At 42.4% G+C, this 23,348-nt stretch overlaps 1 protein-coding gene across 1 annotated transcript; it reads left to right on the forward strand.

Moving 5' to 3' along the window:
* Positions 1–776: 776 nt before the first annotated feature.
* Positions 777–22,180, forward strand: LOC116910906 (SH2 domain-containing protein 1B2-like). The gene is made up of 4 exons (XM_032914668.1): positions 777–936; positions 17,415–17,478; positions 20,098–20,257; positions 22,143–22,180. Exons 1-4 carry the CDS (start codon positions 803–805, stop codon positions 22,178–22,180), a joined length of 396 nt encoding a protein of 131 aa, XP_032770559.1. The 5' UTR covers positions 777–802.
* Positions 22,181–23,348: the final 1,168 nt, after the last annotated feature.

Raw genomic sequence — 23,348 nt, forward strand, 5'->3', positions numbered from 1 at the left:
GGATGTGGTTTTGTGCTTAAAATGTCACCCCCAAAACACTCAGAGATACACTGGGATCTCAAATACCCAGTGTAGTTGCTGGCCAACTAATAAATATGTCTATAAGTTTTAAACCATATCCAAGTAATTTTCTATTATGGATGCTCCAAAACAGAAATTCATTCTTGACAATGTTACTAGGGCCAAGAACTCATGGCTAGAGAGGTCCTTGTACTTAGAGAAGAAGCTATGACTATTACTTTGTTAAATGGACATGGTATTAAACCAAATCCTAACAGCTTATTATTATGATATCCACAGAGCAGTGAATTTCTCAACCTTCATTAGGGAAGATTAATTTTGAAACAGATGGCCACTAATGCAGAGCATGATCTGAGAAAATCCAAGAAGAAAATGGATACCTAGTACTGCAGGGTTAGTGGTATGGTCCCTAGGAAGCACACCAGTAGCCATAAGGCAGAAAACTGTGAGACACACTATAACCTGGACCTAGGGAGCTTGACTTTACTGTTGCTGCAGCAGCCACAAACGGCACTGACTGAGCTGGAAGGTACAACTCACCCGCTTGTGTGAGTCATACTTGAGCCACTAGAGTGTCATGGTCACTCTATCTCCATCCCTTCTCATTTCCTGTGTCTTGTAAAGCTCACTGAACCCCACAGAGCAACTTTATTTGTTCAGACCACACTGGAGGAAGGGACATTTCCCCTCCACTCGTCTCTCCACTTCCCCCTGCACGGCTCCTCCTTGGCCTGGAGCGGGATCTCAGGGTGACGGGACAGTTTAAGCATAACCACCCTCCATGGATCTTCCTTACTATCATGGCTGCCTGACCAAGCCAGAGTGTGAAGCCCTGCTCCTCAAGGGAGGAGCAGACGGCAACTTTCTGATAAGAGACAGCGAGTCTGTGCCTGGAGCCCTGTGCCTCTGTGTCTCGTGAGTACCCTCCTCTTCATGCAGGTGAACCCTGATGGCAGCCATACACTCAGGGACTTGTATCTCGTTCTACTTTGGAATTAGCAGTAATGACCAGGCACTGCCAGGAGAGGACAGAAGGATGTCCCTACCCAGATCTTCTGTCTGCCTTCCTCTCTCAATTGTCCATGCCACATGAGCAGGGTCTGAGACAACAGAAGAGGGTGGACAAGTAAGGAAAGAGAGAGGCTGATGGGGAGAAAGAACTGACAGAGCAGCATCTTCTCTACATGTCTCTGTCTGTGATGTGGAGAAGGCCAGGGAGACTTTATTATAGCATGAAGGGTTGGTTGACTTCGTTCACTTGTAGTATTTAAAGTACTAATATTCCTTACGTTTCCAGGTTGGTAAAGGGCTTTACCAAGCAGAATTTCTTCATTTCCTTTTATCCTTTTTGTGGTCTCTTGGAGGCAAGCACTGTCATTTTATAGAAATAGAGAAACTGAATCCTTTATCATGGCTGTAACTGGGGAGACTTTATTCAGGGCCCTCTTGACAGGTGTAGAGATTGATGAATTGGGGACTTCAGTGGGGGAAGAAGATTGACTTTAACTCTGAATGCAGCATGAACAAGTATAAATTCATAGCAAGGAGAAGGATGGGGGTCCGTGCATGGAAGAGAACTAAGGGGAGACTTTAGAGTCAAGGAGAGCTGCAGCAGCATGACTCTGGGATTCCAGCTGAGGAAAGGCCACGGTGATCAGATCTCATCTGGGAGGAGATGAAGAGGCTGAGGATAAGCTATGCTTTGGAGCTTTGAGAAAGCTGAACTTTGTAAGGAATGCACAGGCAGGCCTAGGAGGTTTGGGAGCTTAACTGAAGTCTGGGTGAACAAAGAATCAGTGTCACTGGAGGAGAGACATCTTGTGCTTCCTTGAGCCTGGAGAAAGGTCAGAGGGCAAAAGTGATTGGCATTACTGGCTGTTACGTAGGGAGGCATCTTTGTTTCCTTACATGGTGCCAAGAGACTCCCGAGAGAGAGACAACAATAGGTATATCTTAGCTTTCGAGCTGCAAGTGATATTCAGGTGATGGTCTGTCTGTCTGTCTGTCTGTCTGTCTGTCTGTTTATTTGTTTGTTTGTGGTTTGGGAGTGTATCTATTGATAGTATATGCCACAGTCATGGTCTCCATGTAGTGATGTTAAGAGGTGGTAGGATCTTCCAGAGATGGAGCCTACGGAGAGACCATAGGTCACTGGAACTATTACCTTTGGGAGGATCTTGGGGGACATTAACTTAGTTCTGTCTAAGAGTGTCAATATCAAATGAACAAGAACGGCCCTACTATCTCCCCATGTGGTCTCTCCCTCTGCACGATGACATCTGCCACCATATGATCCAGCCAAGTGGAGCCTCGCTTCACCTGGGGTCATACTGAGCTGATGAGTGGCAAGTGCTGGGATTTGGAACCTGAAGCTGATGAGGAGAAAGTACTGAAGCTGGGAGGTTAGAATGTTAAACCCTTGCAGCTCCAGATGGGAGATGGGAAAGAACTACTTATGGTGAGTTCAGGGCAACTGAAAAAAAATGCAAGGGGACCCCAGACACAGGGGACATCTTGGCCAGGATCTCAGGGACAAGGTCTACTTTGAGATGCTCTTTGATCTTGATACTTATTTCTAGCTTCCCTGAGTTGTGTCAGCCCAGCACATACATTCATCTAAAGCAACGTCACTTGGATTGTTTAAAAAATAAAATAAAAACAAGTCAAAGGAGAAAGGTATAAATATTTGCTGAGCACCTCACAGGACAAAGTTTCACCCTCCTCTCTGCCCACGTCATGGAAGGGCAGATGAAATGGCGTGCATGCTCAGACAGAAGCTGTAGGTCAGATGACCCCGGTGACCTCATTCCTGATTTGGCGATCACTTATTATTACCATTAAATATAATCTTCCATAGGCCACGTGCTAGATCCTCAGAGATGGATCTAATGTAGAGAAAAAGAGAAGCCAGAGCATAGTAGGGAAAATTGAGTCAGTGAACCCTGTGGTGCACACAGTTGCTGTGATGATTAGAACATCATGGCGTATGACGGGAGCGGACAGCAATGAGTGACAGATCCACTGAGGAACAGAAAGCATCAAACCAATGCTGAGACTCGGAGGATGAGCGGAGCCCTCCTTCATTTCATTCAATAAGCACATTCTCAGTTGCTTTAGGTTCCAGGTACGATCCTAAGCTTTGGACCACAGTGGCAGGTACTGGATGAAATATCACTTTGCATACATCCTTCTAGTAACTAATGCTTCCTTTAATTTATGAGGTTAAAATGTTGCTCATTTCTGTGATTGACTAACTGACTGGCTGATCGATTAATCGATCGATCGATTGATTGATTTTGAGTCAAAAACTCACAAAATCCTGGTAGGCCTTGAATTCACTATGTAGCTCAGACTGGTCTCAAAATCACAAAAATCTTTCTGTCTCTACCTCTTAAATGTTGTGATTACAAGTGTGTACCATTCCCAGGCCTGGCAGGCTTGACTTCATGGCATATACATGACCAAACTCTTCATATATTATCATATACTTTCACTTTAATTATGTCCCCAGGGCTACTGAAATATGTTCTGGGTAATCACCTGGGTATGTCATAAAGTGCCCAAGCAGGGAACCTGAGCTGTGACTTTTCCCTTATACCCAGAGTCTTCCCATCCTCCTTGGCAGAGACAAGCTTTCTTTGCTGCAGTATTTAGATTTCTGAGCTGTCTCAGAGCCAATGAATAAAGAATGAGAATTTAGATAAATGAGGGAAGCCAGGAGTGGTGGTTCATGTTCATAAATCCTTAAGTTTGGATTGCTAACCTAGGCTACAGAGTAAGGTTCTGTCTCAAAGTTACAAAAGTGGAGGCAAGGAAGGGAGGACTGGAGGGAGGGAGGGAAGGAAGAACCTTTCAGTCAGGCACGATAATACATTCCTGTAATTAATCCCAGCCCTTGAGAGGCAAAGTCAAGAAGACCAGGAGTTCAAGGTCAGATTTGACTCCATAGTAAGTTTGAGTCTAACCTAAGCTACATTATGTCGTGAATGACTGACTGACTGAATGAATGAATGAATAAATAAATAAATGGAGGAATCTGAGGTCAGGAGAAGGAACTGATGAAAAGGGAGGGAAGCTTTAGAGAACGTCTACCCTGCAGCCTGACGAGACAGCTCCGCTCACACGGACAGGAAAGCACATCTGACCTCTCGGCAGGTGGAGCTAGAAAACCTCAATGCGTGGAGGTTGTGTGTGGTGTGACTTTGTGAAAATGAGGAACCCAAAACTGGGTCTGCCTTTGCAACCAGATAGGATAGATGTTAGCGGGTGGAAAGGGGTCATCCCTGGAAAGAGTCCATTAAGGGAAGGGTAGACTTTCTGTAGCCAAAGAGAGGCTGCAGTTTCTGTGTGCAATGGGAGGAATTGAGGCAATGCCTTTCTGTCACCAGAGACTCATTTGCAACTCCCGAATTCTGAGGAAGACTGGCAAAGAGTTCAGAGAGAAAAGCAATAACGCAAACAATATACATTAATCAGGACATATGCACACTGCTTTAAAGTATGCGTAAGAAATATGCAAACTCCTTTTAGAAAAATCATAGGGTTGAGTGTAGCTCAGTGGTTAGGAATGGGACTAGCATGTACCCTGAGGTCAACCACAGCGTCACAGTTTAACTACTACTGCTAATATAATTCCAAATAAAAATTTAAAGGTGGGCACGGTGATTCTTGCCTGTGTCCTCAGCATGTACCAGGCTTGGATAGGAGTATGGTCATGAACATGAGGCCAGTGTGGACTACACAGTGAGTTTCAGATCCTCCTGGGATATGGCGTGAGAGCCTGTCCTAATGGCAAGAAAAAAAAAAAGACAGTGTTAAGGACGGTGGGTTGAGGGAGGAGGAAGAAAAAGAAAAAATGATCAACGACAAAAGCAGAACGCACTTCCTCTACCTTCAGAAGCCACACATATTTAAGTACACACATTGGCAAGCTTTCTACCATGCAATTGTATGTATAACAAATGGCTCTCTGCACGTGATAGGTTTTAAACTGTCTTTCTCTGTACATGGTGTGTGTGTGTGTGTGTGTGTGTGTGTGTGTGTGTGTGTGTGTGTGTGTGTCTGTACATGTTAGCATGGAGGTACTATACGCATACACATACACATAACTATGTGTGCGTGGAAGTCAGAAGTTAATGCCAAGCATCTTCCTCAATTGCTGTCCACCTTATTTTTTGAGACAAGGTATCTCATTGATCCTGGAGCTTCCTGAGTTGGCCAGACTAGCTTGTCATCCATCCTCTACAGTCCTCCCCTTCCCTCTTCCTTGGTGCTAGGAGTACAGGCACACAACACCAGGCTCAGCACTCATACGGGTGCTGGGGATCTGAACTCAGTCCTTCATGCTCACACAGAAGCACTTCACTGACTGAGCCATTTCCCCAGGCCAACACAGCTGCCGCTATCATCTCTTCATGACCGAGTGGCGGATTGTAATTCTTATAATTTATATACAGTCAAGCACCCAGGTGCTTTCCAATTTCTACTTTGCATTTTTATGTGATGGGTCAAATATAAGTTGGAACAGTTAACATTTTTATACTTACATCCTTTAAATTTTGCCTCTTTAAAAATCTAGACATCTGAATTTTGTCGTGCGCATTGACAAATACAACACCAGCTTTCATTGACCTACCTTCTAAGCAAGGGCAGGAAAAGGATGGGATGTCAACAGACTCAAATATTGCAAGTTTTCCAGGGTCCTCTTGTGGTTTAATAAGAAGGACATGGAGACAACTGTATAGTATAAGGCTGTTGGCCTGTTTGCTGGGGCATCTCTCAGCTAGCCCAAAATGACTTACTCTGCTCTACCTCCCTGCCCTGCTCCCTCTGCTTCCAACCAGTTCACTGGTTTTTGTCTGCCTCATTGCTCTGCGCCATCTCCAACAACCAGGTGTTTACTATGCAAAAAGGCGCACTCCTTACTCAGCCAGCCTGAACCAACCAGCAGCAGGATAACCACTGGCCAAACTGTGTGTTCCCTCTCCTTTCTACCCTGCTGAGTGATCTCACCCAAGGCAGCTTGCCTTTTTTGTGGGCAGGTGAGGAAGTTATAATCATTTATATCTCCTGCTAGCCTGGCACTGCAGGCACAGCCATAACAATTGACAACACAAGGATACATTGTCATAGCCAGTTGATAGAATATGTGAAATGTCTGTCAAGAGAAACCAGCGTCGTAAGGTTCATATCATTCCTTCCCCTCTTCCCCACCTCACCTGAGACGTCTGCTGTTCAATGGCTGCAATTTCATGTATCTTTTCCATTTTTCTCAGGCCTTTTGGAGAAGGGATAATAAATGTGGTCCTATTATACTATCTTGGCTGGAAGCAGAAGTTGTACTTGGTGCCCTTTTAGAATTTATCATAAATACCTATATCAAATATTAGGCTGACTTGCTTCTCCAATCCGGCTGAGTGTCAGATCCCAGATGCTCAGAGATACCCTCCAAACTACCAGCAGCTCTCAGTTCTCTATATTCTCTTCCTTTTCTGCTTTTATTTCAAATACACCTTTAACAATCTTTCTTTCTTCCTTCCTTCCTTCCTTCCTTCCTTCCTTCCTTCCTTTCTTCCGTTGATACAGAATCTTATTATGTGACTCTGGATGACCTGTAACTTCCTAAATAAACTAGGCTGTCCTCAAACTCAAAAGATCCACCTGCCTCTGCCTCCCAAGTTCTGGGGTTAAAGGCATGCACCCAGAAACTTCAACATTTATTTCTCTGTCTACTCCTGACCTAGGAAATTGGGATAAAGCATATTTATTTAAGGTCCTTCTGGCATGCAATCTCCATTCTGATGCTGTCTAGGAGTCATTTTGTTAACATATAAAAGCTATTCATTACCCCAAGACCCATATGTATATGTATATACACATATATGTATTCATTTTCATATATGTCTGTGTATAAATGATCATTAAAAAAATCAAAATAGAGCCCCTGTCTCTAATTCTCTATTTTGTCTGCTAAGCACATTACTAAGCTTGTTATTAAAATAGTAGTACAGAGTGATGAGCCTGCTGCCTGGTTCATTTGAATGCTCAATACATGGGGGCTATTATTTTTACTATGATGGTTTGCTATCTGTCTGTCTGTCAGTCTGTCCATCTGCCCATCCGTCCGTCCATCCATCCATCCATCCATCCATCCATCCATCCATCCATCTGTTGCAGTAAAAATAAAAATTTGGTGGAACCAGTTCCCACGCATACTCTGGCGGTCTCTAGTTCCAGCTCCAACAGGTCATTTGAACTAGCGCTAATTCATCTCAGATTAGAATCTGTCCCTGTGGCTCTCTGGTAGCCACGAACTCTCTGGTTCCAGCCTTCAGGTAAAATCAAGACTCAACACATGGTAACCCAACAATCAGATTTACATGTTAAATCCTCAATCCACAATACATCCACACAATAAACTTACAACCAATGGATAAGGATATAAACCACCTATATAGATGAGATACAATTTGTCCATCTAAACAACACAAAATCCTGTACACATCCATCCCTTAAGAATAGTCATAACAACCGTAAATGCAAAGAGGAATCTTAACATCTGCCGCCATGTTCTCTCAGCTGCCCCTCCTCACCCCCATCTCCTCTGCTCTCTAAATCTTTTCTCCTGCCCATCCTTCCTTCTTATCCAATGATAGGCCTTCTTCTATCTTGTACCTGCCTTCACCTGCATAATGACATCAAACTACATCTATCTATCTATCTATCTATCTATCTATCATCTCTCCATTTCTCTATGCCTACTTATATACCTAGTTAGCTACCTATACTCTGGGTATATGCTGTGTCTCAGAATATCAAGTGTGTGTGTGTGTGTGTGTGTGTTGTCTGTGTGTGTGTGTGTGTGTGTGTGTGCACGAACATGTGTACATGTGCAATGAGTATGTACTCATGGTCTTTATTTATTTGCCATTTATTCAGAGAGCCTCACGCTGTAGCTCAGGTTAACCTCAAACTCACAATAATCTTCCTTGGCCTTCCGAGAACCAGGATTATATATAGGTATACCGTCACACCAGGTTTATGTTATATTGGCACATAACATAGGGCCTCACGAAAGCACTCTACTCATTGAGCTGGGTTTCTCCTGTCTTTCTTACTAATACTTTAACTCTCTTGCCCTGGATTTTACCTCTCCATACTTGGCATTTGTCACAATACTCATTCTGGCCCTTCCTGTCGCTCCTCTTCTTTGAACTTATTCCTTCTCCCAGCTCAGAGTTTTCAAATCTATATCTGATTTATTCATTTAAAATATTATTCAGAATGTTCTTTGTGGAATAGTCTGTTAACATAGCAAAGCCAGGGGAGATCACTGAAAGTATCTAAGACATCAGAACTTAAGGAAAAGATAACGGAAGTGATGTGATGTGGTCCAATCAACAGATGACATTATGGTACTCATCCAACAACATATACTGTCGGACATGGAGATGACTACGGTTCACCACTTTATTATGAGTGAGAAAACTGGCGTAATACTTGAGGCAAAATCAAGGCTACTTCCCAATATTCATACCAGATAAAAGCAAACAAGTTTTGACTATGTTAATGTAAAGAATTAAAAGGATACAAATACGCATACATATATTTAAGGAAACATTTTGCTTGGTTGTCTGTGATTTTTTTTTTTTTTTGGTTCTTTTTTTTTCGGAGCTGGGGACCGAACCCAGGGCCTTGCGCTTCCTAGGCAAGCGCTCTACCACTGAGCTAAATCCCCAACCCCGTCTGTGATTATTTAATCTAGAAAAGAATATTCAGGCATAAAACTATAAATATAAAACAATTGTTGGGCTGAGAGATGGCTCAGTGGTTAAGAGCACTGACTGCTCTTCCAGAGGTCCTGAGTTCAATTCCCAGCATCCACATGGTGGCTCACAACCATCTGTAAAGAGATCTGATGCCCTCTTCTGGTGTATCTGAAGACAGCTACAGTGTACTTATATATAATAAATGAATAAATCTTTAAAAAAAAATAAAAAATAAAAACAATTGTTAATAAACAATAATTCACCCACACTCTAAGATATATTTAGGCTTTGTACTGGTCAAAGACCCAAGTAAATGAGGATGTGGGAATTAACACTACACACAGATCATTCCTTTCTGGGATTTAGTACAGACAGGCACTTCTTCCAGAGATGGGATATTGGGTTTGGATTATGGTCTTGGAAGAGGAAATAGGTGCTTCTGGTGGGACTAAGCCCAAGAGAGACATGTATTCAAGCAGCATCCCCAGAAATAGAAAAAGGGTGTTCAACAAAGAAGGATGAACTAAATGCATAGCTGGAGTTCATAGACGTCAGAACACAGTACAGCCTGGAGAAGGTTTGAAAGAGGATGGGGGACACAGAGTACCCAACACAGGGGTGATGCTGGGGTATTTATCACATCAGGTCCAAGATAACTCACAAGTATATAAAAGGAGATGTGAAGAGACAGGTGGATAAATGAATCTGGGATTCAGGGGCAAGCTGGAGCTAGGAACACAAATTAAAATATAGTTCAATAAACATATCTTACCAGTAGTCTTTCTGTTAAAAAACAATGCAGCATCATTTGATGAACTGTTCTTTCAAAGTCTCCTGGCAAGATTTTTTTTTTCATGTAGGCTCAGCACATTCGATGTAAAGTCAAGAACTGTAGAGTGGGTCTGTATTAAGAGTCAGGCATTGTGCTAGATGAGTAAATCAGACAGTGTGATTCTGGCCTTGAGGAACTTATACTCTAGTGTAAACTACAAATGGTGAGTGGATAATTGAAGTTCGATGTTAAGTGCTAGATTTAGATAGTGGTAGTGGGCAATATTTTTCCAGAAGTCTGCCTCCTTTGATCTATTCCAGGGCCCAGAATTATCAACTCACCTATTTCGTATCACCAGCTGTTTGTGCCTAGTCCTGGGAGACAAAGATGGTGATGTAGACCAGTTGTTTTGGCATGTTGGTTGTCACCATACTGTGACTTCATTTATTGTCTTAATCATTGTCATACTGTGATAGTTGGTTTTAATTGCCAATTTGACACAACCTAGAATCACTTCGGAAGAGTCAAAGAATTAACTAGATTAGGTTCATCTGTGGCCAGTTATCTTGATTATGTGAATTGGAGTGGGAAAGCTCATCCACTGTGGTGGCAGCTTTCCCTAGACAGAGTCTTGAACTTTGTAAGAGGGGAGAAACTACACTAAGTACTACACGCATGTATAATTTTTTACTCTTTCCTTCTCGGCTATGGATGCAGTACCGTCTTATGCTCCTGTCATTGTGACTTCCCTACAATGATGGACTATAAACTGGAACCATGTGCTATGTATAACAAATCCTTTCTCCCTCAGTTGCTTTTCTAATACTTACTCCAAGCAGTAGAAATGAAGGTAGGTCACACAGCTTTATAAGACCCAGAATTGTTAAGACAGCAAAGAACTAAGCACTCACCGGCATGTTTCCCCACAAGAAATGACCACTGATGATAACGTCCCTGTCTCTCCCTTTCAAACACATGGGGAAATCAGAAGACAAAATCCCTTTGATTGATATTGAAGGTCAGCTTCATAAAAGGTATAAAGTTTTTTTAATGTTGAATAAGAACCTTCCCACCCTTGAAAGAATTACCCTTGCTGTCTGAATATTGAATGTCAAGAAGCAGATGTCAAACTAATAGTAGTTAGGGTGTAGCTTCTTTTCACATATTTGTCTTGTTTTTGATCTAGAAGGTTCCTATCAAGATCACTACAGGCTTATGTAACAAAACCTGTAACTCGTTCATTTGTTCTTTCTTCCCTTCCTTTCCTCTTCCTCTTTCTGTTGTTCTCTTTCTCCTTCTACATGGTCACGGTTATGTGAAAAATCATTCTGTAAAACCATGTTAGCCTCAAACTCAAGAGAGATCTGCCTGCCTCCTGAGTGCTGGGGTTAAACACAAGCACTGTCATTCCTGGCTTCTGTAACCTGCTTTTGATACAAAAATAACAATCCTTTTAAAATTCAAAATGTTTGTGAATTGTCTTCTCAAAGTTGCATAAATATGACCAGATTATTAAAGATGGAGAGTCCCTGTGGGACAAAGGATTAAACACATATCACACCCAGACACAAATTTCCAACACAAAGAGCTCCTTTATTAAGCAAGGGAGAGACAGAGTGGCTGAATCTGAACGGGGCAGAAATAGCAGCAAGTGTCTCTGCAGAAGTTTTTAAGGAGAAAACGGGGAAGTCTGTGTTAGGGTGAACTGACGAGCCCTGGTTGGATGTGTTGGTCAGTGTAGTCAAATAAGGAATGCTGATAGCTAGACCTTGGTAGTCAGCCTCAGGAATGAGGAAGTGACCAAATATGGGAGTCTAGCGGCTTCTTATAGGAGAGCAGGAAAAGGCACTCTGCCAGCACCTTGTTTGGTCTTGTCAGAGTTCTTCACTTACCAGAAAGCTTGGTCTGGGGATGTCCTTTCTCTACCTATTCCTTCTGAGGCTGGAGTTACAGGACGGAAGCCACACCCACTTGGAATTCTGTGGATTTCTGGGGAATCCAAACTCCAGTCCTCATACTTGGCATGCATGGTTTAGTCAATGACCTATCTTCCTAGACCCCATTTTGTAATCATTTTAATGATTTTTTAAAAAATTATATTAAAATAATTAAGTTTTTATTTGTTTTATATATTAATGATTTATATATTCATGGATTATTAGTATTTTATCTTAAAGATATATTTAATGTTTGAGTTTTTGCCTGCATGTGTGTATGTGCACCACGAGTGTGCCTGTGCACCCAGAGGACAGAAGAGAGAGTTAAACCCCTGGAACTGAAATAAAGACAGTTATGAACTGCCATGTGGGTGCTGGGAACTGAACCCGGGTCCTCTGTAACGGCTCTGAAGTGTTGAGCCATTTCTCCAGACCCCTTTGAAATATCTTAAATGAATTAAATGTTTAGGTTCACCAATCTTTACTTTTTAATAAACGATCGAATGTTGGCATTATCTGCTTTGTTTCAATATTGCTGTCTCATAAGATACATTTTCTAATTTTACTAAAGTTTATCAAACTGTTCTCATGGACATTACACTGCAAAGTATATTAAACTTTTTTTTTTTTTTTTTTTTTTATTAACTTGAATATTTCTTATATACATTTCGAAAGTGTTATTCCCTTTCCGGTTTCTGGGCAAACATCCCTTCCCCCCCCCCCCTTCCTTATGAGTGTTCCCTCCCCACCCTCCCCCATTGCCGCCTCCCCCAACAGTCTGGTTCACTGGGGTTCAGTCTTAGCAGGACCCAGGGCTTCCCTTCCACTGGTGCTCTTACTAGGATATTCATTGCTACCTATGAGGTCAGAGTCCAGGGTCAGTCCATGTATAGTCTTTAGGTAGTGGCTTAGTCCCTGGAAGCTCTGGTTGCTTGGCATTGTTGTACATGTGGGGTCTAGAGCCCCTTCAAGCTCTTCCAGTTCTTTCTCTGATTCCTTCAACGGGGGTCCTATTCTCAGTTCAGTGGTTTGCTGCTGGCATTCGCCTCTGTATTTGCTGTATTCTGGCTGTGTGTCTCTCAGGAGCGATCTACACTTCTGCACTTCTTTGCTTCATCCATCTTGTCTAATTGGGTGACTGTATATGTATGGGCCACATGTGGGGCAGGCTCTGAACGGGTGTCCCTTCAGTCTCTGTTTTAATCTTTGCCTCTCTCTTCCCTGCCAAGGGTATTCTTGTTCCCCTTTTAAAGAAGGAGTGAAGCATTCACATTTTGATCATCCGTCTTGAGTTTCATTTGTTCTAGGCATCTAGGGTAATTCAAGCATTTGGGCTAATAGCCACTTATCAATGAGTGCATACCATGTATGTCTTTCTGTGATTGGGTTAGCTCACTCAGGATGATATTTTCCAGTTCCAACCATTTGCCTACGAATTTCATAAAGTCATTGTTTTTGATAGCTGAGTAATATTCCATTGTGTAGATGTACCACATTTTCTGTATCCATTCCTCTGTTGAAGGGCATCTGGGTTCTTTCCAGCTTCTGGCTAATATAAATAAGGCTGCGATGAACATAGTGGAGCACGTGTCTTTTTTATATGTTGGGGCATCTTTTGGGTATATGCCCAAGAGAGGTATAGCTGGATCCTCAGGCAGTTCAATGTCCAATTTTCTGAGGAACCTCCAGACTGATTTCCAGAATGGTTGTATCAGTCTGCAACCCCACCAACAATGGAGGAGTGTTCCTCTTTCTCCGCATCCTCGCCAGCATTTGCTGTCACCTGAGTTTTTGATCTTAGCCATTCTCACTGGTGTGAGGTGAAATCTCAGGGTTGTTTTGATTTGCATTTCCCTGATGACTAAAGATGTTGAACATTTCTTTAGGTGTTTCTCAGCCATTCGGCATTCCTCAGCTGTGAATTCTTTGTTTAGCTCTGAACCCCATTTTTTAATAGGGTTATTTGTCTCCCTGCGGTCTAACTTCTTGAGTTCTTTGTATATTTTGGATATAAGGCCTCTATCTGTTGTAGGATTGGTAAAGATCTTTTCCCAATCTGTTGGTTGCCGTTTTGTCCTAACCACAGTGTCCTTTGCCTTACAGAAGCTTTGTAGTTTTATGAGATCCCATTTGTCGATTCTTGATCTTAGAGCATAAGCCATTGGTGTTTTGTTCAGGAAATTTTTTCCAGTGCCCATGTGTTCCAGATGCTTCCCTAGTTTTTTCTAAGGCTTCCTCAACACCCATTGTTTTACTTTTGTCTCTCCTAGTCTGGTATGAGATGAGACCTCAGTGTTATTTAATGTGCATTTCGCTGGATGGTAGCAAAAAAAGCATCTTTCCTGTGTTTACAGACACTCAGTTTGCCTTCGTATTCTCCTACACATTAGGGCTGTGATTGACTTCTCCCAATCTCTGAACAGTTTCAGGTCATTAATAGCATATTTTGATGAATTGAAGCTTTAATTAATTAAACAAACACACAAGCACAGCACTCTGCTTCCACTTTTTACAATTGAAAGTAAGTCTTTCTTACCTCAAGGTCACGTTTGCGTACACTTAATCTCTCAAAATTTAATGTGGTTTTCCCCCATCATCTTTAGAGTATGGAGCAGAGACCCAAGTTTACGTGTTTCCACATGAAAATGATGCTGCTTGTGGGCTCTCCCCTCAACCAATCTGTGTTGGCAGAGCTGTCAACTATCAAACCACCACACACAGGCATATACCTGAGCTAGCCTATGCTGGTAACACCTTTCTCCTCAGGACGGGCTCCTCACTGGCTTTGTAAGAAGCTTTATGATCTATGATCTATCAGGTGGGGGACCTGTATAAGCACTTTCACGTGCAGGTGTGTGTGCAGTCTCTCCCTCTCCCTCTCCCTCTCCCTCTCCCTCTCCCTCTCCAGTTTTTTGCTTCTTTAAAGTTGTACTAACACTTCTAAGCCTGGATCCTGTGTGTGCAGAGGAGTTCTGATTCAGTTTATGGCAAGACCATGCAGGCTGTTGTGTAGAGACTGATGAAGTCAGGGAGAGTGAGAAGGAATGGCTGGAGCTGCATCCTTGAATGAACGAAAGGGGAAATAGGAGGAACCTGCTTTGGAGAGCCACATACACAGCCTGTCTACAGTGACAATGGCAGGGAATTTGAGTGCAGGCTTTGAAGGTGCAAGCATGGCAATGACAGGTGTGGCAGTGCATCTGAAGGGATCCTGATGACAGCTGGGCAGTAGACGGCTGGGATTCTCTCTTGATCGCTCTCATCTTCTCAGTCCCTGTTGCTCCTGATGACTTCTCTGAGAGGATGAAAGCAATCAGAGGAGATTGAGACTCCATCTCTCTCCCTCCGCTCAACAACTAAGAGCACCGGCCAACGTTGGCACCAGACAAGCATATGGTACACAAGCACACGTGCAAATACCCACATATGTTTGTTTTTAAAAAGCAGATGATGGATTTAAGGAGAAAAAACAAGGTAGAAAATTGTTTCTGAGGAGCACAGGAAAATAACTGATTCCCGGGAACCACGAAGAGTTTGAGTGATATCAGGTGGTGGAGCACATCGGGAATCCCAGCATTTGGGAGGAACAGGTAGGCAGATCATGAGTTTGAGACCATCCTGGTCTACAAAGCTAGTTCCAGGACAGCCAGGGATGCACAGAGATATTCTGTTTGGTAAAACAGAGACAGCAGCAGCAACAAGACAACACAAAACCCAAAAGTAAAAAGTGTGAGTGAATATGGTCATGGTGGCTCAGAATTTGAGAAGCAGACTCAGGCCATCTACGTGTTCTAGGCCAGCCTGGTCTATCCAGTGATTCCAGTTTAATAGAGTTACATGTTGAGAGACCCTGTCTTAGAGAGGAGGGGGAGAGTAAGGGGAGAGTGAGAGTGGAGAAAGAGAGTCTTGACTTAAAGCTAGTCCACAGTCTGTTGTGTAGCTGTGCAGATGAGGGGAGTTGTGTTTAACCAAGGTTCTGGTTTATTAATCTGATTAAAGTAACAGATGACAAAAAATTCCAAATATCAATGATCCTTGATTCACAATAAAGTTATGTCTCAATAACCACGTGTAAGTTGAGTATACTATTCAAACCACAACCACTATGCCGTACATACCAAACAATGCATCTTCACAGCACAGAAAACTGGTTATGTCCTTTCATGGTTGCAGGTCTCATGGGTCCCTGTGGCTTAGTCCCTTGAGAGATGGCTATAGCATATTGATCAAAATCTCAAGATCTGAAGTATAATTGTTACTGAACAGATGTTATATTCATAAACATAAATCATAAAACTGAAGTTTATAAGTCAATCCATTATGTTAGCCTATACTTCCTTTTTTTTTTCTTTTTTCCGGAGCTGGGGACCAAACCCAGGGCCTTGCACGTGCTAGGCAAGTGCTCTACCGCTGAGTTAAATCCCCAACCCCTAGCCTATACTTCCTTATACATTTATATAAACTGTGTGTATGTATGTATATATATATATATATATATGATAATGTGATGATGGGTAAGTAATTTAAATGTATTAGCTTGTTTTCTACTGCTTTGATAAACACTATGACTGTTAGGATTAAGTGGTAGAGGTACCTTGGTGGGTGTGAGCCAAGGTGTGCCAGTTAGAAATCACACCATGCCATAGATCTAATGGATGAGATTACTCAGAGGCAGGAGGCAAAAGGCATTCTCAGTGTGGGCATGAGAGGTGGGCAGGGCACGAGAGCGTAGGAAACAGGAAGATCAAGAAAGGGTCATGATGTAGAGAGACCTTTCAAAGAGTGGGCACACATAACAAACAAAACTACCCAAAACTTACAGCTTCAGTGGAAATGCACTGAACCTGGCAGAGGAGTAGAGGGGCGTGGTAATGTAATCTGCTGGTGCTGAGACACTGACGGCAGGAGGTGAGAATGCCAGATTGATAGCAATGACCGAAATCAATTTCAGAAGAAAATAGTTTATGTGGTTTACATGTCCAGATCTTGGTCTATCAGTTAGCAAAGTCAGGTAAGGAACCTACGAGGGAGCACAGGCAGGAATCATGGACAACGCTGTTTATGGACCTGCTCCTCAGGCTCATGTTCAGCTCCCCTTCCCTGCACTGCTGCTTTCTACATCATCACATCTGGTGTATTTATTCCTGTGTAGAACAATGAATTCACATGGGATATCAAAGACAAGTTACTATTAGAAATGAGCAGGAAAAGGTCATTGGTGACTAGAAGGATGTTGCACCTGACTATCAACATTCAGAGTATTTCATACTGTCTTGATAATGGTGCATGCATGACTCTGAAATAGCTCACCTTTTTCCTCAAGGGAGTCACAGTGAAATGACCTTCTCCTACAGTGGTGACACTAAAAGAAGTTATTTTGTAATGGTATTGTAAGCATTGAGACAAAATGATTTCTGTTGTAATAAAAGAATATGCTCTTGGAAATTGAATGAATTCTTATTAAAATATATATTAGAATAAAAAGCCAGTGAAATAAGAGTTACAGAGTTTGAGACACTTGGGAAAGACCACAGACTCAATCCAGATTATAATTAAATTGATGAAAACCGGTAGCAGGACAACAATCTCTGAGCCAAATTTGAGATTACCTTGAGCAGTGGGTGAGGGAAAGACTCTTAAAGGCTGCACTTCCTGACAAAGGTCAGGTTGTAACAAGGATCTCAATTCTTTCTCCTCTTCTTCTTTGCTAGATGTCACACTCTATCATCTCTAAGGGGCTCCGTGTTTCAAAACCAAACCCTTCTGTCTTCCAAATTTAGAGGAGAGGGTCTAGGAACCTCCCATTTCTTCTTGGGATTTAAGACTGGAAAACACATTGTGTTTAAAGTATAAAGACAGCCATCATGGAGAATTGTATTTAAGAACCTTATGATTCACAGAGACATTTTCCCACAGGTTTAAAAAGCGTGTTTATAACTACCGAATCTTGAGAGAGAAACATGGATATTACATTATGGAGGTAAGACTACCTAATGACCACCATAGCAACAGTGTGGTAATTAGGGAAAACCTGAGGTGATCTTGTCAGGCTCGAAGTGAGTCTTAACTACTGGGAGACTCCCCCAAGTGAGACACAAGAATGGAGTTCAATGCAAACACAAGAGGTTTAATTTCTGGCACGTCAGGGTCAAACTTCAATCAGCCCCTCATGGCAAATGACTGGAAGGTGATCCAGAATGGCAATAACAAGCAGTTTTTATACTTTTTAGGGGTACAGGTTACATCAGCAAGATAACAGTTTAAACTTATTGGCTAAGCATATTGACCTTTGAATCTATTGGCTAGCAAGCATATGACATGCGTTTGAACTCTCACTGAAAGCAGAGGGTGAGGTGACTATGTCAGTACATTCTGTGGTTTTCCAAGAATGTCCTTGCTCCTCTAGAGAACTGTGGGTAGAGAATGGAACTTGGCCTAGCCTTGACCTGAGGTGGGAAGCTGGTACTTGGCCTAATCTTGTCCTGAGACAGTGGGTTAAAAGCTGGTGAAAGCCCTTAGGGTCCTTCACAGGAACCCCATAACCTACCTACTTTCTACCAGGCCAAGCCTCTTAATAGTTCTTACACTTCAGTAAGAACTAGGGTCCTTCAATCTCTTGAATCTTTGATGTAACCACATGGAAGCTTTCAAGAACAGGAGTGTCATCCTGTTGATAAGCAGTGAGCTTTGTCTCTGAGAGAAACAGGCCAGGGCTGGATTTGTGTTCCATGTTTTAATAACCATGGCTGTTCCTCCAGACCATGGAGGTAGCCACGCCCACTTCTGTACAGGTAAAACAAATGGACCTGAACTGCATTTAAAACTTTGTGGTTTTAAACCATGTGGTGTTGCTAAGGACCAGCCTCAGCTTGCAGAGGGGTTCTGAGGAAGGGGCGTTCGGAAGCAGTGAAATGAGTGACTTGCTGTCAAAGTGTGGTACAGGCTGACAGCCTGCACTCTGCTTGAGAGCTTTCTCTGGAGACCACCAGACAGCTCAACTCGCCCAGAACAAAGCCCAGTCTTTTATTTACATATCAATTCAATCTTCTACCCCAGTTTCCCCTTTGATTATCCCACCAATCAGCACTTTTTGAACTTAGCCCCTTGACTCCAAGGAAAAGGTAGCAAGCACATTCTTTTAAAGTTGCAAACTAATTCAGAGATCTGCCTGCCTTTGTAAGCACAAACAATAAGCTTAGCTGGGTGTGGTTCCATCCTGAGATTAGCCTTAAGACCCTGTCTGGACTTAAACTCATTCTGGCCCAAGATGATTACTGACGTCCTTGAAGTCAGTAATCTGTCTGCCTTTGTATCTGAAGCTCTAAGATAAATATCTTTTTACAATAAGCTGTTCTCATATATATATATATATATATATATATATATATATATATATATATATATATATATATATATATAGAACAAGCCCGTCACACATCTTCTGTCAATAATCATTGAGGCCCACACTCTGCTGCTGGCTCTGTTCCAGGGGTGAGAACAATGTCACACAGATTCTTCCACCCTTCCATGACCATGCATGACTTAGTATGGTGTGGCACACGCCTTAAATCCCAGCAATAGGGAGGGAGGCAGAGGCATGCAGTTCTCTGAGTTCCAGGTCTACACAGTGACTTCCAGGACAGTCAGGGTTACACAGAGAAACCGTGTCTTGAAGAAAAAGAACAAAAACAAAACAAAGCCCCACCAAAACATAACACTGTTGTTGAATTAGAAAACTAAACCATATCCCAGGATGGGAGAGGACAAGGCAAGTGGGAAGGGGCTCAAATGTTCAAAAGTCAAGCATATCCACAGCTGTCTGAAAACAGAGAAGGAAACATGAAACAGCTGTGTGTGGTAGGGACTCCTTTAGTTTTTCTGATTTACTGTGAAGTCAACAGGGAAATGTCTTTGCTTCTTTTGAATTTAGTTATCTGCTCTAGAGAGTATAACAAATGTAATGGAATTCTTAATTACCAACATAAGATCTGAAAATACATTCTGAAAAAGATCTCCAATATGCCTTTGTTCACTGGGAATATCAGAAAGATTAAAACACACGACAATCTCTAAAATACGTAGGCATCTATTGTTTCTTTTGCTGTATAGGACATCCTTGAGGCAACTGCTAAAACTTAATTTTAAAATTCAAACAAGATTAGTAATTAGTACTTAGCTGTCTCATTTGAATCATTAAAATATGGTGGTACAATGTCTTTGCCTTTTGGACCACTGACGTACTGTAGAATTAATCAAATACCATGCCTTCAACTTGACTCAAAGTTTTGACAATTTTTTGAGATTATAATATAAAATTACATAATATGGTAGACTGTAGTATTGCCTATGCCCTTTCTTCCCTTCAGACACTTACGAACTCTTCCTTTTACTCTTTCAATTCATGATCTCTTTCTCTCAATTTGAAGTGCGAAGATTCATACTTTTTGTTTTGTTTTGTTCTGTTTTTGAGACCGGGTTCCACTGGCCTCTTATTTTCTGCTTGTCAACTCTTAGAAGTAGCCATGAAACCCTCTGTTGCAAGAAGTGTTATATTTTACCCATGGTTTCACAAGGAAGTGACCTTCTTATACCTTTGCAGGCTAAGCCCAGTACTTCAAAAGAGGTCTTTCCAACCCTAGAGGAAATAATCTTCAAATTTAAAACACCAGGTCAAGGAATGGTGGTTCATCTTTCAAACCCAATAATGAGGAGCTTCTGCCCAAGAGAGAGAAGATTGAAGCTAGAGCTGAATGTTTATGGTAAGAGCCCTGACACTGGGTCAGAGGGATCCCTAATCCCATAGCCATGCATTGCCTACTTTGCAGAGTCTAGGGAAATTGATAACTTGTTCTATGACATCAGTCTAAAGACCTCGCCCAATGCAGTGCAACTTCTACTATGCCAAGAAACAGCATCTTCTAGGCACTGAACATGAACAAGACAACCAGGTATCTGTGCTAAGATACCAAAGAAGGAGATGGGGAAGGTACAGGAAAAAAAAGATATCTTTGAATTCATCCTGTATATGCAGTCCTCTAAAGTTTGGGAATTCACACGTGGACAGGTTTTCACTGAGAAAGTCAGGTCAAATCCCTTAGCAAGGTTTGTTCTGTTACATTTCCCTCCATTTTTGCTAAGCACTCATTTATAAAATGATCAGAGACAAATTGTTTCACATATATCCTTAAAGTATGAAGCCCTAGAGAATCATGGGGGGTGGTCAGTATTGGTGAAGCAAGTCTGTTCACAGAACTCTCAGGTCATATTACAGGCTTGCCCTCACCTTCCTCATCTACCCATTGCACTGCACTTTGAAAGGATCTAGCATCTGCACATGGAGGTAAATTTTGAATTAAACGCAGACACCAAGAGACATTTCTCTGTGTAAGGTTTCATGCTGCATGAGAGGGATTACAGTCGCCTGTGGGCAGCATCTGTGCTGACAGCACATCTGCTAACTGGGAAGAAAGGTGAGGGCAGGGTTCTCAGGAAGCCTGCAAGCATCCATATCCATTGTATTCTGTCTGAGCAAAGTCATTCTGCAGGCTGCCAAGGTAAGCTTCTCATGTCTCCAAAAAGATTAAGGTGTAATTTTAATGATTAAAATAAAGCCTGGCCTTTACCCTCCTTCCTGTTGACTCACCACCATTCAGGACTGTGTGGTCATTATGATCTGATCATTTTCTGTAGGCCCAGCCACAGAATTAGTACCACTGCCTTTTGTCAACAAAATTTGTAGAATTAGGAAACATTAAAAGGGCTCAGGAAATAGCCCAGTTTGTAAAGTGTCTGTCTTGCAAGTGTGAGGACCTAAATTTGGTCCTTAGAAGTCATGTTTTTTAAGACTGGACATGTTGGCACACGGTTATAATCCCAATGTTGCAGAGGCAACAACAGGTAGATGTTGGGGGTTCCTTGACCACGAAACCAGGTGAGCTCCAGGCTAAAGGGAGACCCTGTTTCAAAAAAATAATAGATGAAACCTGAAGAAAAACATACGAGGTTAACCTCTGGTCTCCACACACAAAGGTACCCCTGTGCACATACACCTGTACACACATGACTAGACACACACAAAAGCATTAAGGGAAATAAAGCATAAATGTGTCAAAGTCAGATGCTTATGCAAATCAAGATGAGTTGGTGATAGTGGTTGTTATGGAGATGTTGTTGTCTGCGCGTTAATAAAATGCTATAAAATCCCTGGAAGAGAAATCCAAATTCCTAGAGAGAGTTTTCCCAAGACCTGGACATAGGTCTGAGCACATCAATTTTGCAAGCATGGTCATACATGGTAGAGTATGTCCCAGGTACCCAGTTAAAAAATGGGAAGTGCCTTTCCATGACTAAATTCCTCCTTCCCTTCCTCTTTTCTCCTTGGAACAAGCTTCAAATAGTGGTACTCTGAGGAAGGCATGGGATTTCCATTGGTGAAGGTAGATACTGAGATGTAGAAACTAAGGTTCCACTTGTCATAGAACCCCTCTTTGGCCATGAAAGCTCCTAGTGGCACTGTAGCCTTGGAGATGTCTCTCTAATGTGGCATGGGCACTGCTCTCTGCCTGGCCCTCTTTCCTTCAGTGGGGCTGGCTGATGGGACTTCTCGGTCTGAAATGTCATGGCGGTCTTTTGCTTCTTCCCCAGAGAACACTGAGGAGGAGTATGTAAATGTCCTACCTTGAAGACAAGGATATTGAACAAGGCAAGCTACAAAAGAGACGGCTCTGCTCTCAGCTGACACATCGTCAAGTGTGAATCTAAAACACCAATTTCTAGTGGGCCACTGCGACCCTCTGATTCGGATAGCAAGATCTGTTCTGCAGCCTTGGAGGAGCCATTTCCCAGATGCCCGCCTTCTGGCACAATCCTCAAGAGGCCCTAAAGCCACTACTTACTGACCTCTTACTTCCCTATCTTGAAATTGGACAGCCATAACCCAGTCTCCTGTCTGGTTAGAGGCGGCTGGCCTGCTTCATGGTTGACAACTTTCAACAGGACAACGGGAAGTGAAGTTTCACACAGCAAGCAGAAAGAGTACTCAACAGTGACGTCAGAGCTCCCATCCTGTGACTGTGACTTTGGAGAAATCACCCCCTCGTTCTCAGCTTCTTCATCTATTAAACAATTGGGTGATACACATGTCTTGGACCCTCCATTGAGCCTGGTTGTGTCAGGTGGAGCAGGGGTCTGAGCAGCAGGATGAGGACCTAAGGATACTGAGAGGAAGCAAACATGTCCTCCTGACCTGTGAGGTCGTGGTCCTGATGGAGGTTGTGACCCACCCTGTAACTACAGGTTTTATCACATGAGCTCCAGTTCCCAAATAATGGCTTGTTGGCTTGATATTTATGAATTAATGTCTAAACCTTGAGCTAGAATTCTTACATAGATTGTAACTCAATTAACCCGTGTATTCTATTCTATGTCTGCTACATTCCTGGTCACTTATCCTCTGTTTCATACCTTTCATTTACTCCCAGTCTGGATGGTGACAAATTGTCCCTTGCCTGATTATTTCAGAGCTCCTGTCTCTCTACCAGATTCTCCATCTTCTAATCCTGCCTCAGATCATTGAACATCAGATTTTATTGCCAGGTGATCCTGCCACAGAGTACACAGAGATTATTCCTACGCTATCCACGTTTCCTTTCTCTTCAGCTTGGGCTAGTCCACGCTGCTTTCTAAGGCTGACCTTCTGCCAGACACTCAGTCCTCTGGCAACAGTTTTCCTGATCCCAATTCCACATATGCAGCCATCACTTTGCTAGCTCTGCCTTCTGGTAAATGTGATTAAAAATATTTATTTTTATTACGTTTCTGGTTAGCATACAAAGAAATGGGTGTCACTCC

Source organism: Rattus rattus, chromosome 10 (assembly GCF_011064425.1).
Source record: "Rattus rattus isolate New Zealand chromosome 10, Rrattus_CSIRO_v1, whole genome shotgun sequence".
Taxonomy (NCBI): domain Eukaryota; kingdom Metazoa; phylum Chordata; class Mammalia; order Rodentia; family Muridae; genus Rattus; species Rattus rattus.